The sequence below is a fragment of the Phaethon aethereus genome (assembly GCF_964289735.1).
Source record: "Phaethon aethereus genome assembly, chromosome: 3".
NCBI lineage: Eukaryota > Metazoa > Chordata > Aves > Phaethontiformes > Phaethontidae > Phaethon > Phaethon aethereus.
The window spans coordinates 56647998-56661444 of record NC_138576.1 but is presented as its reverse complement, the minus strand read 5'-3'; the positions used below and the strand labels follow the sequence as shown (position 1 = coordinate 56661444).

The 13447-nt window shown below is 39.2% G+C and overlaps 1 protein-coding gene across 1 annotated transcript; it reads right to left on the bottom strand.

Moving 5' to 3' along the window:
* Window positions 1-2664: 2664 nt before the first annotated feature.
* LOC309404146 (nephrocan-like) lies at window positions 2665-12414 on the bottom strand (the record flags this gene model as incomplete). Its single annotated transcript, XM_081998529.1, has 4 exons — window positions 2665-3112; window positions 5990-6891; window positions 11948-12092; window positions 12389-12414. The coding sequence occupies 4 exons, from the start codon at window positions 12412-12414 to the stop codon at window positions 2665-2667; spliced, it is 1521 nt and encodes a 506-aa protein (XP_081854655.1).
* Window positions 12415-13447: the final 1033 nt, after the last annotated feature.

The window sequence follows — 13447 nt, the reverse complement described above, 5'->3', positions numbered from 1 at the left end:
GGGGGGCGCGCGGCGCGGGGCGGCGGCGGCGCCGCCGCCGCCAACCGACAGGAGCGCGCGGGGCAGCGGCGCGGGACCCGCGGGGAGGGGGAGGAACGGGGTGCCTCAGCCGCAGCGCGCCGCCTGCCTCGCCGCTGCCATCCTCTCACTGAGTCCGCATCCCCCGCCCGGCAACCGCCGCCTGCGCAGCCATCTTCCTGCCGCTCCGCCTGATCTTTCACCTCTCACCCCGCCACATGCAAGACGCCCATTGGTCGCCAGGCAGTTTGCCGTCACTTCCGTCCGCGGAGAGCGAATGACGTGGCCCTGATGGGAAGGGACAGGGCGTGGCGGGGAGTGGAGAAGAGGCTGGGAACGGCCGGGCCCGGGGCGGGGCGGAGGCAAGCCCCGTCCCTCAGGAGTGGGCGGGGTCTGGGGGGCTGCGCCCCCTGGCGGCTGTTGCTGGCGGCAGCCACACCTGTGGAGGAGCGCGGGAAAACGGAGCGTCGGGGACGTGACGTGCACTAAGCCCTGGCTAGTCTCAGCTCAGCTTCGTGCCGCCTCGCTCTTCCTCACGCCGGGCGGCACGGCTGCCTAATCTTCCGCTTCTTTCAGGGGCCCATCCCAAGAGCCTCCCCGTGTCCAGCCCTGTGCCTTGTAGCGCCTCGTTCGCCGTGGCGTTTGAAATGGGGTGGCGGTGGGAAATCGGAGCACCTCAGAGGCAGCTGGGCCTCACGGGTGTCTGTATTGAACGGTATGTTTCACCCTCGGAGCGTGCTGCAGGTACTGGCTGGGCGGTTCTGCAGTGCAGGCAGGGGAAATGGGGGTGGCGCGGCCCCTGGGAGCCCGCTGAGCGTGCCCCTGCGGTGGCCCAGAAGGTAGAGGCCTCAGGGGTGTCCGGCCTGTTCCGCGGTCTCCTACAAAACTCGCAGTTCCCAGGTTTTTGCTACCTTGGCGTGTAACGGCCCACAGATCCAAAGATACAAATCCCACTGCAAGCAAAAGACAGAGCAAGAGCTAATAAGCTAGTCCCGTGCTGTCAGACACGTAGGTGAGCTGAAATGGCACAGGGTGATGTTTAAACTACTCTATTGAGAGAATACACCAATATAAAATTGAATGAAAAATTATGTATCATGAAAATGTTTTTCTTGCTCAGAAAATAACTACTTCCAAGACTGCTAATACAGACCAACATAGCAAAAATAACAGTCAAACCATGAGGAAGGCTTGTGCTGTTCCACAAATACCTAAAATAGCTACTAAAAATTTGGGTGGCTAATAATCACACAGAATCACAGATCATTAAGGTTGGAGAAGACCTTTAAGATCACCAAGTTAACATGTAAAGAAAAATGAACTTAGGTCTTTTTATTCTAGTTGTATAGCTTTAATGTGTTGGGTGCCTAAGAAACCCAAGTATCAATTGCATTTTCATAGGTGACATAACCAGATACCTGCACTCTGACACTTGACAGAATGGCCTCTTTGAATGTGAGTGATTACTCAGTTACTGCATGCCAACAGAAGATAAAGAATAATAGAAGCTGTTTGCTTTGAAAAGTAATTTGCTGGTGTTACTACTCTTCAGTTATCAGCCAAGATTTATGAACTGCCAGGAAACCCCTTAGATTACTCTTTGTATGTCAGTGGGTTTAATGGTTTCAGTAATCCAATTTTGTTTAGTTTTCAAGCACTTTGGGAACTGCTTGATAAAATTTCTACATACATCAGTCGATGCATATACCATTAAGTCCTTTTTTTTTTTTTTTGCATGCAAAAGTCTGGAAGGTTCCTGCCAGTGAAGGGGCGCACTTGCAGCGTGTACTCTCACATGAAGTACACCTAACCCAAATGTATACACACAGCATCTTGCCAAAATAAACTCTTCCAAAAACTTCATCTTGCTTGATCTGATCCTAATATTTGCCAGAGGTAGAGATTTATTTCCTTAGAATCTCCTTTCTTCTGTTTACAACAATAGAATCAAGTCAAATTGACCCCAAGTGTTTTTATTCCTCTCTATTAATTAACTTTGGAACCAGTATTAAATCTCATTAACCAGGACACTGATTCTTCTGTTTGTTGCATTTGCTGTGATGAAGATGAGCCTTCTGTGTCTTGCCTGGAGCTCAGCAAATTTAATCTAATGTCATTTAAAATAGTCTAAAAAAAAAGAGAGGCAAATATTTCAGGAAAACTGAAATTAATTTCTCAAAAGCAAGATTCTCTGAACAATCCTGAGAAGCTGCCCACATCAATGTAAGTCTCCATCGCGAATTGCAGACCTGTGAGTTTAAATGTGTTGAATGCCAGACTCCTAGTAATAGTATCTTGTGGTATTGCAGGATTTTATTTATGGGTTTTTTAATGCAACCATAAGAATGTTCTACTATAAAAAGGTCCATACAGACTTACAGACTGCTTTTCTAAGAGATAGTAATTGTATTCTTACTTCCCTCGAACTATGTAGCACTAATGGCACAGAGAAACTATTTTTTTAATGATTTTCAGTTTACAATGGCATCCTTTCTATAGCCCTTCTGTCACCAGCTATTAACTCTTATAGTACAAATTAAAGAGGAAAAGTTAATGGCAGACCAGCAAGCTGGTTGTCAGTAGAAATGCTGCTGGTAGAGAGCAGCTCTGGACAACTTCAAGGTTCATCATAGATTAACCATAAGGTTAATCTAATTCATAATCATAGTAATCATCATCTATATTTAGTCCAACGCTGAAGGCCTCACTGGGTTTCATTTTCTTTCTGTCCTCTTTGCTTCTTTCCATGGAAGACAGATTATCTTCACACTGCTGCAGAATCTTTTTGGAAGACATCCAACTTTCTCCTCGGCTTTCCGCTGGTGCCGCGCACTGCCCTCCCCTGACATCCGTTCCTTTAGCCACCAGTGCTCTTCTGGTTCTGAGAAGGTCACAGGTGCAGTTCCAAGGGTTTCCATCTAAATACAGATGACGGAGACGAGGTAAATACTCTAAGACTTTGCGATCCAAGGCAGTTATCTTGTTGTTCCGCAAATTTAGAACCTGAAGCTGTTTCAAGTCCTTCAGCTCTTGTTCCCCAACATCCTCTATGTCATTTCCCTTTAGATCCAATCTAGCAAGGGTGTCTGGAAGTCTGAATAAAAATAAAACAACACAAAAGTGTTATGTTCATCATATTGATTCTGTTTGTGTAAGTGGTATTTGGTGGTGGGTATTTGCCCAGGCACAGCAAAAAACTAACTTCTGCAAAAAACGTGGTCCTGAAATATTCTTTTTTTTTTAATCTATAGGAATACTGCCTATGCACACTTGAAATATTTCCCAAATTATTGCAGTTCTGACCCGTACTGACTGTGTTTCTGCAACTGAACTGAACAGCAATTTTAGTCCTACTGTACTATGAAGAAAGTTATATGTTCAATTGAACGTCAAGTTTAAAAATGCATTATGTACTCTTTAATGCCATAAGTATGCCAATGACTAAATTAGAGCAGCATGAAAGACCAAAAGTTTAGAGAAGCGTAGCAACACTGTTCCTTCAAGTACTTCCAGATACAATTTGTTTAAAAAGACTTTTTAGTTCATAAAGACCTAGAATTTTTCTTCTGTTTTGTTCTCCTGCTCCCATCAGATTCAGAAGTTAATCATCACAGAAGTAGTCCATCTGATGATTTGGTCTTTAATAAATCAGCAATGGGTAAAATAGAAATGAATTTTGATGGTCTTTATAAATAGTACATTAGAGAATTAGAATTGGTTACATTTAAAAGAAAAGAAAAGCCAATAATCTTTGGATATGATACTAGACTGGTCAGTATCATTCTCATTTTCATACATTTTACAAATTTGTGTGATATGACTGTTTTATTTCAAAAGTCTTGCTCTCTTCTGATCTTCTAATTTCCTCCTGCTCTAGTTAGTGACAAGTGCTTAACGGAAAAGCCAGTTAATTGGCATGTAATATTTTTAGTAAAACTAATTTGAAAGTACCTTAAAAATCATTTTGCTATAGTAGTATGTAAGGTGATGAGATTAAGAGTCATGGTTAGATTTTTTAAGGAAATTTATTCACAGTAACTCTCAGGGAAATTATAAATAATACTGCCAAGAAATATTTAGACTAGAACAGCAGTATACCACAACCAGTAAAGGTTGATGTGATAGTTTATCTCAAGGTAATGATACGAGATACCTGTGACAATTACTAAGAGGGTACATTGTGGTTCTCACTGCCTGTTTTTTACGAAGCTGAGTTTGACCTCAGGCTGAAAGGTGGTTGCCATATTTGTTTAAATCTCACAACCTCAGTGGGACTATTTCAAGAGTAGGGCAGTTCTGTATTGTGCTGTATTTCCTGGGGGAGATGAGAATTTTACATGTTCATGTGGTGAGTCACTCCACAAAATTTGATCTTACCAAATGCTCGTGACTGCAATAAATCTGTTTTGAAACCTAACCACAGGCTAGGATTATAGTTGCCCAATATGACACTGTAATGTCGGAAGGGTACTTTGGGGTAAAACCCTAGTACCACTGATGTCAAAGGCAGTAGAATATCACCTGAGATGTTTATCCAGACCAATTACAGTCTAAAGCCTGACCAGCAAGACCTTAAACCTGTGAAGAGTCTTAATGTACTAACATTGGACTTAGGCTTTACGGCTGTGGTGTTGACTTCAGGCTGCGCTGATCTTGAGAAACTAACGACAGTGGAGTTCTGATGACCTGGAGTACCTGGTGATCTGCAGACAGTTAAGTCAAGTATATAACTTTACATCTTGTCATTTTTCTGCCTCTTTTATGTTTACAGCCTCCCCTTGAAATCTGTATTCATTGTTGAGTTGAAAATAAAAGTCCCCAATATCTCCTTAAAAGCTGTACTGTTTAAAGGCTAATAGAGAACTCCTTCCTGTTAATTCTCTTGACTACAAAGGTTGTAAAATAAGATGGATTGGACAATACTGAAGTAACTAGAAAGCATTAAACATTCCTGTCAAGCTAGAATGAAATCAAATATTTATACACCACTAAATCACTTTCTGATTATAAAGCTGCTGCCAAATAGATTCAAATGCTAAAGGAGTTGATGCTAAACGAATTGAAATTTTACTGCATTATTTATTTGGGCTAGTTAAACCTGTCCACAAGACATAAAAATAAAATTTAATAGTGCCGTTGTGTTAAAGAAGTTGATGTTAATGGAATTACATCACTATTTTTATGCCATCTGATTGCACAGCTTTTTGAAATAATGAAGTTGCCACTTTATATCACACCAGCCTCCATTTGACTTAACATACTGTCTCTGCTAACAGCCAGGACCAACACTCAGATGAATGCAAGAGAACCTGTAAGCAGGGCATTAATGAACACAGTGTGCCCAAGGGATGTTTCTTCTGTGCTCCTTGGACTGGAATTTTGCTTATAGCCTGAAGCCGGAGAGCTTATATGCATTCCAAATACTTTGTAATGTGTGAATTTAATGAAGTTGGGAATGCTAATATCCACCAAAAAAGCACATTCTTATTGACCAGACTCAGCTCCTGAAATCTTAATATTTTCACAATAATAAACTCTGTCAGTTGGTAGAAACATCAGCTTTAAAATTGCTGTCTTTCATTTTTATTGAATGCTCTATTAATTTTGTGTTATGGGAGAAGATAAAAATAAGCAGCAGTATAACTTCTCTGTAATCATTCTGTTATATTCTCCTAGCAGGTTCTTCTTATTCATGTGCTAATTAAACAAAGTAGTTTCACTGGCAGGGAGAGATGTGAAATGAGTAAATTCACTGGGGGCCACAGATCTAATGAAAACAGATCTACTTCTATGCTGAGACTGCTAACAAGAATGCTAATTAGTGCCAGTTATGGCAGTGGGTTTATGCTATGGATAGACTTCTACCATGACTGGGTCTGAACGCCAATTTTTTCCCAGTTTGGCCAGCATGCTCATAATGTAAGGAAGAAGAGATGACACCTGGGAACCAGCTCTCCTCAGATTCACTTGCCTCAGTGGAATAGAAATTAGGAGATTCTGTTCCAGTGCCAGATTTGAAAGCTGCGCACACTGCTGAAGAGCCCCTGCCTCAAACACGCTAACAGCGTTGTTGTCAAGAAACAAGTGCTTGAGGTCTTGCAGTCCTTGGAAGTCCTTCGCTGTCACCCTTTGAATCAGATTATTGCTGCAGTCGAGTTTCTGCAGTCTGCTGGGCAGCCTGAGTGGCATAGCGTGGAGCTGGTTCTTAGAGAGCTCCAGTGTTGTTAAGTTAGGAAGAAGCTGGGCACCATCTATTGATGTTAGGTGATTTTCTGACAGGAAGAATTCAGACAGGTTTTCTAGGTGTTTCATATCTCGAAGTCTTATTGTTTTGAGTTGGTTTTTCTCTAGTTTTAGTGATAGCAGGGATTTAGGTAAGTCAAGAGGCACTTTTGTCAGAAAGTTGCCACTTAAACTGAGAAACTGTAGATTTTTGAAAGATGCAAAGAAGTTGGTTGGGAACGAGTTCATTTTGTTATCAGCCATGCTCAGATGCGTCAGCCTAGGAAGCTTAAGTGTTGCAGACACAGATTCCATGTTGTTGCCATCCAGAATCAGACTCTGTAAATTGCAAAGAGAAGAAAATGCACTCGGAGGCAGAGTCGCAATCAAGTTGTTCCGAATATCAAGCACCCTTAGTTTCATCAAACCTTCAAAATCGGACACATGCAGAGTGCTGATGGAGTTATCAGCAAGTTTCAAAATTTCAAGGCCAGATGGGAGGAAGGTGGGTATTTTCTTTAGCTGATTTTTGTAGAGTTCCAGGGACTTCAAGGTCCTCAGAGCTTTGAAAGTGTTGTTTTCTATTGATTCTGTGCCACTGCATGACAGGACCAGCTCTTCAAGGGCTGACATTCGCCTGAAGTCAGTAATCTTAAAGAGAAAAAAATAATTAGTGTGATAGTATATCGTCTATTTATTGATCTCCCCACTGGTTACTTCTGAATGCTCTAGCAATTGCTACTGTATATTCTTAAAGAATGAGAAACTAAGAGAAATGGAGCAGTAATGATAGAGGTGTTACTATAAATACCTGCAGTTTGCCAGTATTTACTTACATTTCTAGATTTTTGTTGTTCCAGTCCATATGGTGTCTGGTTTCTAGCAAACACATGTTTGAAGAAGGAGTATTCCTTTTATTTCTGCCTGGTGAATAGCCTATGTAAAATGGAGAGCTAATGTCACCAGTGGCAGAAATCTTTGCAGAGGATAGATGGTTTTTACATGTTCACTCAACAGAGTTTGCTGGTGCAGGTTTGAGTTCATTGTACAGTCATTTCTATGTGTCAGCAGCATTGTCACTGCAGCATCTATTCCCCAGAGGAAATGCACATGGATATCATTGCTTCTTCCTAGTATAAAGTTTTGGCAAGACACGAAAATCTGATGATTATATTTCTTCTCCACCCTCCCCCCTTTTCTTTCAAGTAAAAACCCCACATTATTAAGATGACCAAACCAAAAGTGTCAGATCAGTTTGGTCTGAAAATCGCCTCTGTGGAACAGGTTGCTTTTACAGGAACTGAGTTTTTGTTAGTTGGTAATAAACAGATGCTTTGCAGTGGTAAATGGGACCTAGACGTTGACCGTGACTATAATATATAGAGGCATACTAATCGTTCCATTATTTTTCTGCTCTGTTGGAACCTGCTTGTTTACAAAGCTTGCCATCTTGTGTCTCAAGTTAAGATGCAAACTTAAGTGAATCTGGCAGTTTCCTCCAAGCTGAGATAGGAGGAAGCATGTAATAATGCTGAACCTGGGAGTTCTCTGAGTACACCAGTTACTTAAACAGTAGTTCTCTGAAATTATCAGAGATGCTGCCCGTTGACCCAGGTGCTTGATTTTTAAAAATTAATTTATATGGCAATCACAGAAAGCTCAGAGGAAGATGAGCAGGTGTTCTGCATGGGAGAGGTGGGAAGGAGTGTCCTCATCTATTTTTCCTTCCCATGTCCCATAAACAAGTCCCTACGGGTCTCAGGAGTATCACATCAGTAAGAGATGTTAAACTAACACTACAGTCTTCATGCTATTTCCCCCAGGTCTTAGTAGCTACTAGCACATTTTACTCTCATTGGGAGAAGCTATAAAGCATGTTCTATAGCGCAACCCCTCATCCTAGTCAGGAATCTACACAGAAGGCAGTACAAGGTACTGGGTAGCAATTTTGTTCTATGATCCTGATTGAATACATTTGGCTATCATACTTACATATCTGAAATCTGCTTATAAAGGTGACTGTTCAAAGATTCCTTTCAGCTTCATTTATCCAACTCTTGTATGTTTTTGAGTTGTTTCTCTTTACCTTAGCTACAAACCCTGCATTTTAACTTCGGTTAAGATTAGAGCTCACACACCTGGGAAAAAGGAGTCAGATTTCATTTTGCTTTGGTATCCTTAGTTGACACTAGCTTCTGATGACATTTGTTGTGTTGTGTAAAGTCAGTTCTAGGCATTGCAAGATTTGATGCAGTTAGTGAGAAAGTATAGATATGGAGCCTCTACTGATGCAGGTTTCTCCAACAAATTACATTTCAGTTCAATGAGAGGATGTACCTCCATGAAGAAACATATTCTCAACAGTAAATAACAAAAAGTGGTTAATTTTCTATTTTTTTCTATAAATACAGTTGAGAGAGAGAGAGAGAGAGAGAGCTATATAGCAATTATAGAATTGCATGCCCAGTTTCAGTCATGACTGGGAAACTAATCTTGCAAAACTTTATCATGAGAAGTCCCATAGGAATGAACTGCATTGCTCAAGAGCAGAAAAGCATAGTCATGTCTAAGTGATAAAACAGTCTTAAGGAAATTGAAACAAATGTAAACCTTCATAAATCCAACATGTTTTCTCCTATCATAGAACCGTAGAATCTTTGGGTTGGAAGGGACTTTTAAGGGTCATCTAGTCTAATCCCCCTGCAATGAGCAGGGACATCTTCAACTAGATCAGGTTGCTCAACTCCTCTAAGCTCAAAAGCAATTTTTCCTGCTTTTCCTCAGTTGATTGCTGTCTCTAAGAGGCCTAATTTTCATCTTATTAAGTGACAGAGAGCTACATGAAGGTCAAGGTATGGACATTCATTCTGTAATGATGTTAGGCTTCTTAATGTGGATTATTATAATTTCTATTTTCCACGTATTTAGTATGCTTTGTCAGGCTTTGTGGCCATGCTGTTTGAGACTTAAACATTTATCCATGCTGTTACAGACCACCCAGTCTTTCTAATATGAATCAAGACATATTTGAAAGCCCATCAACTCTCTTTTTGCTACAAAGTCATATTTTATTCTCTAACTGGACAGTCTGTAAAGTGATACTAATATAGTTTTACGTTTTAAGAAGTAGAACTCCTGAAAAGGGATCTAAGATACTGTTATTTTAATAGAAACATTTTAATAATCTTGTTATTTGTAATTACTTTTTTCTTTTCTTTTAGAATTTTTGTGAACTGGGATTTGTTATAAGCAGTTTCTTTAACCAGTCCCCTATTGTGAGGGCCAGATAAACAATTTTCTTTTACCAGATAAACACCCAAGTATCAATATCATTAGAAATAAACTAAATCTTAAAGTGAGAGTAAACAGATTATAGTTGATCTTCAAATCAAGGAGGACACAGAAATTATTGAAAAAAGATGCTAAAAATAATCTAGTTTTGTTATTATGAAGTCTGTTTATAACAAACCCCAGTTTGTAAACATACCAAAAGCAAAAAACCCAGTGTTTTCAATGATGATCAACCCTGTCAGAACAAATACAAAGTTGATCTGGGTAAAAAAGATCTACATTTTTCTTGTTTTTCTTCAAAACATACTGTATTTAGGATACAAACGTATCTTTTTTTCATTTTAATTTCTTTACAATTTTAGTAATAACCAATGCAAAGTAATGTCCAAAAGTAATTGGTGCTCAGCTTGAAACAGTATTAGTTTATTATTCTGAGGATGCTAATTGCCAAACCATAGTATGTATGAATGCTTACATATAAAAGTCTCTTGGAGGTCAGCTGTGGAAAGTCTAGGCTTCTAAGCTTCCATTCAACTTCTTTTTGAAAAGACATTATTTTCTCTAAGATCAGGTAAATGAAGGAATTTAAAAAACAAAAACCAAACCAACCAAAGAAACCCCCCTTAAATAACAAAAAAAACCCCTACAGAGTTCTTTTAGCACTTCCAGACATGTACTTTACAAGCAGAAATCAAAACCTGTTTCTACAAGCAGTATGATATATGCCTGTGGAATTGCCCAGCTGTGTTAAATTAAGCATATATATTTATGATGTCAAGACCTCAGAATTTAAATTTGTTGCATGGAAAGAAAAGTGAAAAATATATTTACAGATGCAGTCTAATATTAAGGAAAGAATCTACATAACTACAGGCAGATAGCATGACGGGAATTCTTTTCAGTGTGAAGTCAGTAGTAGAAGGCAGGCATACTGATTGGTCAGTTGAATTAATGTATAAAGTAAAAAACTCTCCTTAGATGGTTTCATGCACCATTTGTTCTGAACAGTCATAAAACATTTATTCCACTACTCTATTTATATCCAATATCTACATGCTTCGTAACAAACACAAACACAAACACAAACAAAACAAACTGTGTTTTGTTTTAGTCAGAACCTAAGGACACTTTACTAGTAACTGAGGAGTAGCTGCCAGGTATGGGCGACAAGCCTAAGACAGTAAAAATGACTCATCTTCCTTATCTTGGAAAAAAAAAATACCTTTTTTCCCCACAGAAAATGTATTTCCTAATAATTAATGTGACAGACTAGAGCAAGTTGATATAGCTAATTCACACCAATGTACTTTGACTCTTGTAGTTATGGCTGCTAAAACAAGAAAACCAGAGATATGATTAGTGGCTAAAAGAGAAGTAAACTCTTTCTTAGAGTTAAATTGCAAAATTACTGAATGTTTTTCAGTGTGCAACAGGTATCCTAGATGCTGATCTAAGCTGCCTTTTAGCCCATTTCATTCGATCCTGAGAGCAAAATCAAAGATGCATTTTAGAACAGTTAAGTTACATTCTTTGTAAGAGGACAAGCTTACTTAAGGGAAAATGTATCTCTCTCAATTTGAACATTTCTTATTATTTGTAGTAAATTGATACACAGCAAGCATATATAATAGAGGTGTTTTATTTCCCTTGTGTCTATCTATAGAAGTTAAATTTATTAAATAAATATATTTCAGGGTAGGAAAGAGAGAAGCAGTGCTCCGGACTGCACTGCAAAATGAGCATAAACTGATCATGCCTTTAATAATGTGATCCAGAGATGCCTCAAGAAACTCAGAATAAACTTTTTTAGTAACACAAATAGTTGGCAGCTTCAATTAGAAGCTGCTATTGTTTACATGGGTTATTAGATAGGCTGAACATTGCTTTTAGAAACAACTCATACTCTGCCTTGGACTAACAATGCATGAGCAAGTCCTAATTACTTACTCTCTCTGCCATTTCTAACAGCAGTTGTACTTGGCACTTGCAACTCAAGAGGGGGAAAAGAACTTCAAATTCATTCATTAGGGAAACAATTCTAGCTACATAAAACGAAGCAAAAGCTTTTAACAAGTTAAAAAATAATTCTGGAAGTCCACGGTTATCTGACTATATAAAAAACAAGTCAACATTTGGCTCCTACTTGTAAATTACTACTTTTTGAATTGCCTATTAATTATTATTCTGGCAGCATGAACTGGTGCTCGGAGACCTCAGGATAATGAAAACACTATAGGAATGTATTTACATATCCTTAAAATGTAAGTAAAAATAATACCAGATCTGGCAGCATTTTATCAGTTTTTAGAATGTGGAATAAGATTCTCCCTTCACTTGAAAGCCACCACCATCTGGTAAACATAGCTTTCAGTTACAGCACACTACAGAAAGTATTTTTACTGGATTTATTTCCTACCTGAAGTTGTTTAATTTTGCTGTGACTGATGTAGAGTCTCCTGGTGGTGGAAGGGATCTCCTGGGGGATCTCTGTAGCTCTGTAGCATTGCACTGACTGGACAGGGTCACAGCTGCATCTTCTAGGGCAAGTGGTACTTAGACCACTGTGAAAAGAAAAGATGACGACTAAAAGGTAAGATAAATACATCTTCCAAAACAAGAGCTCTGAAATTGTCTTGGCAACATACAGCGTGAATTAAGCACCACAGTCCTTTTATACCAGGAAATCTGATAAAAGGATGTTATGCCTGTGTATTTTATCCCAGTGAAAAAACAGTAAAAACAATACCGTAATTTGCCTGGGTTAAAATGTTGGCAGGCATTACAAAGAGTGAGAAACTTAAACACTGATAAGGTGCCTTTACATTTGTAGGTATGTGAAATTAGTGTTATTTATTACCTGACATCTAATCTGCAAACATCCATATTATCTCCAGTTTCCTAGTTTTGTTAAATGTGACACCACAGAATTAGTGGAGAAAAGATAAAGAACTGTTTTATAGTGGGGCTGTAAAACCTTTGTATCTTTGTATCTTCTGTGACCCAGTATTAGAAACAGTAAAAACGCAACTACAACCAACACTGAAGCTTTTTCACTCCTCCTCTTGCATTATTCAGACCCCAAAGAAACCCCAAACTCAGGCAGCTATTATTTTAAAGCTAAAACATTCTATTCACTTTCTGAATATCTGTGGTACAGCTCAGTGCTGGTGGTTGGTATATATTTTTTAAAGATTGGGCAAAAGTCTAAGTTACCTGTGTTTGTGCAATTCCCATAAACCAAAGTTTAATTATTCTTGTATTTGAAAATTACAAATGTGAAATGCTAGGCAGCATTTAGTATAAATCAAGTGGTAGACAATCGATAAGACCTATTTACCCCATGACAGAAGGAGAACACTAAGGTTCCCCTCAGAGTTTTCTTTCTACTTATTAGTGCTTCTCTCACATTCTACTGGCAGTGACAGCTAGAAATGTAAAGTGTTGAAAGGCTTACAGGTTGGCTTATGGTTATTTTAGGAACTTTCTATGCATTTTGTTTCCCCTTGTATTCAACAGTTTACAACATACAAAGCAGCGTAATTAGGAAACCTTTGTATCTTATCATACTGATCTGCTTTGCACTGTTACCTGCTTCCTTCCCATCCTTTCCACCATATTTTCAGTAGTAGCTCATTCTATTCCTTAAACTCAGACAGGGAGAGTCATTTTTCCAAGCAGAAGACTATGCCAAGTTGATTTGACAAATAGCTAACTGAACTGGGGACTGTCCTTGATGGGAATGCCTATTGGATGCAGCTTGGTTTATACTGGACAATTGCCATATTCCCTTGTGGAGATCCTTCTGTCTCCTTAATCCCCTGCACTGCGAGTACAGAACTGCAACCCAGCATCTGCTAAACCAAACAGCAAGAGCAGAAGCCTTTTCCTAAAGCAGCCGGTCAGATTGGCATGTTTA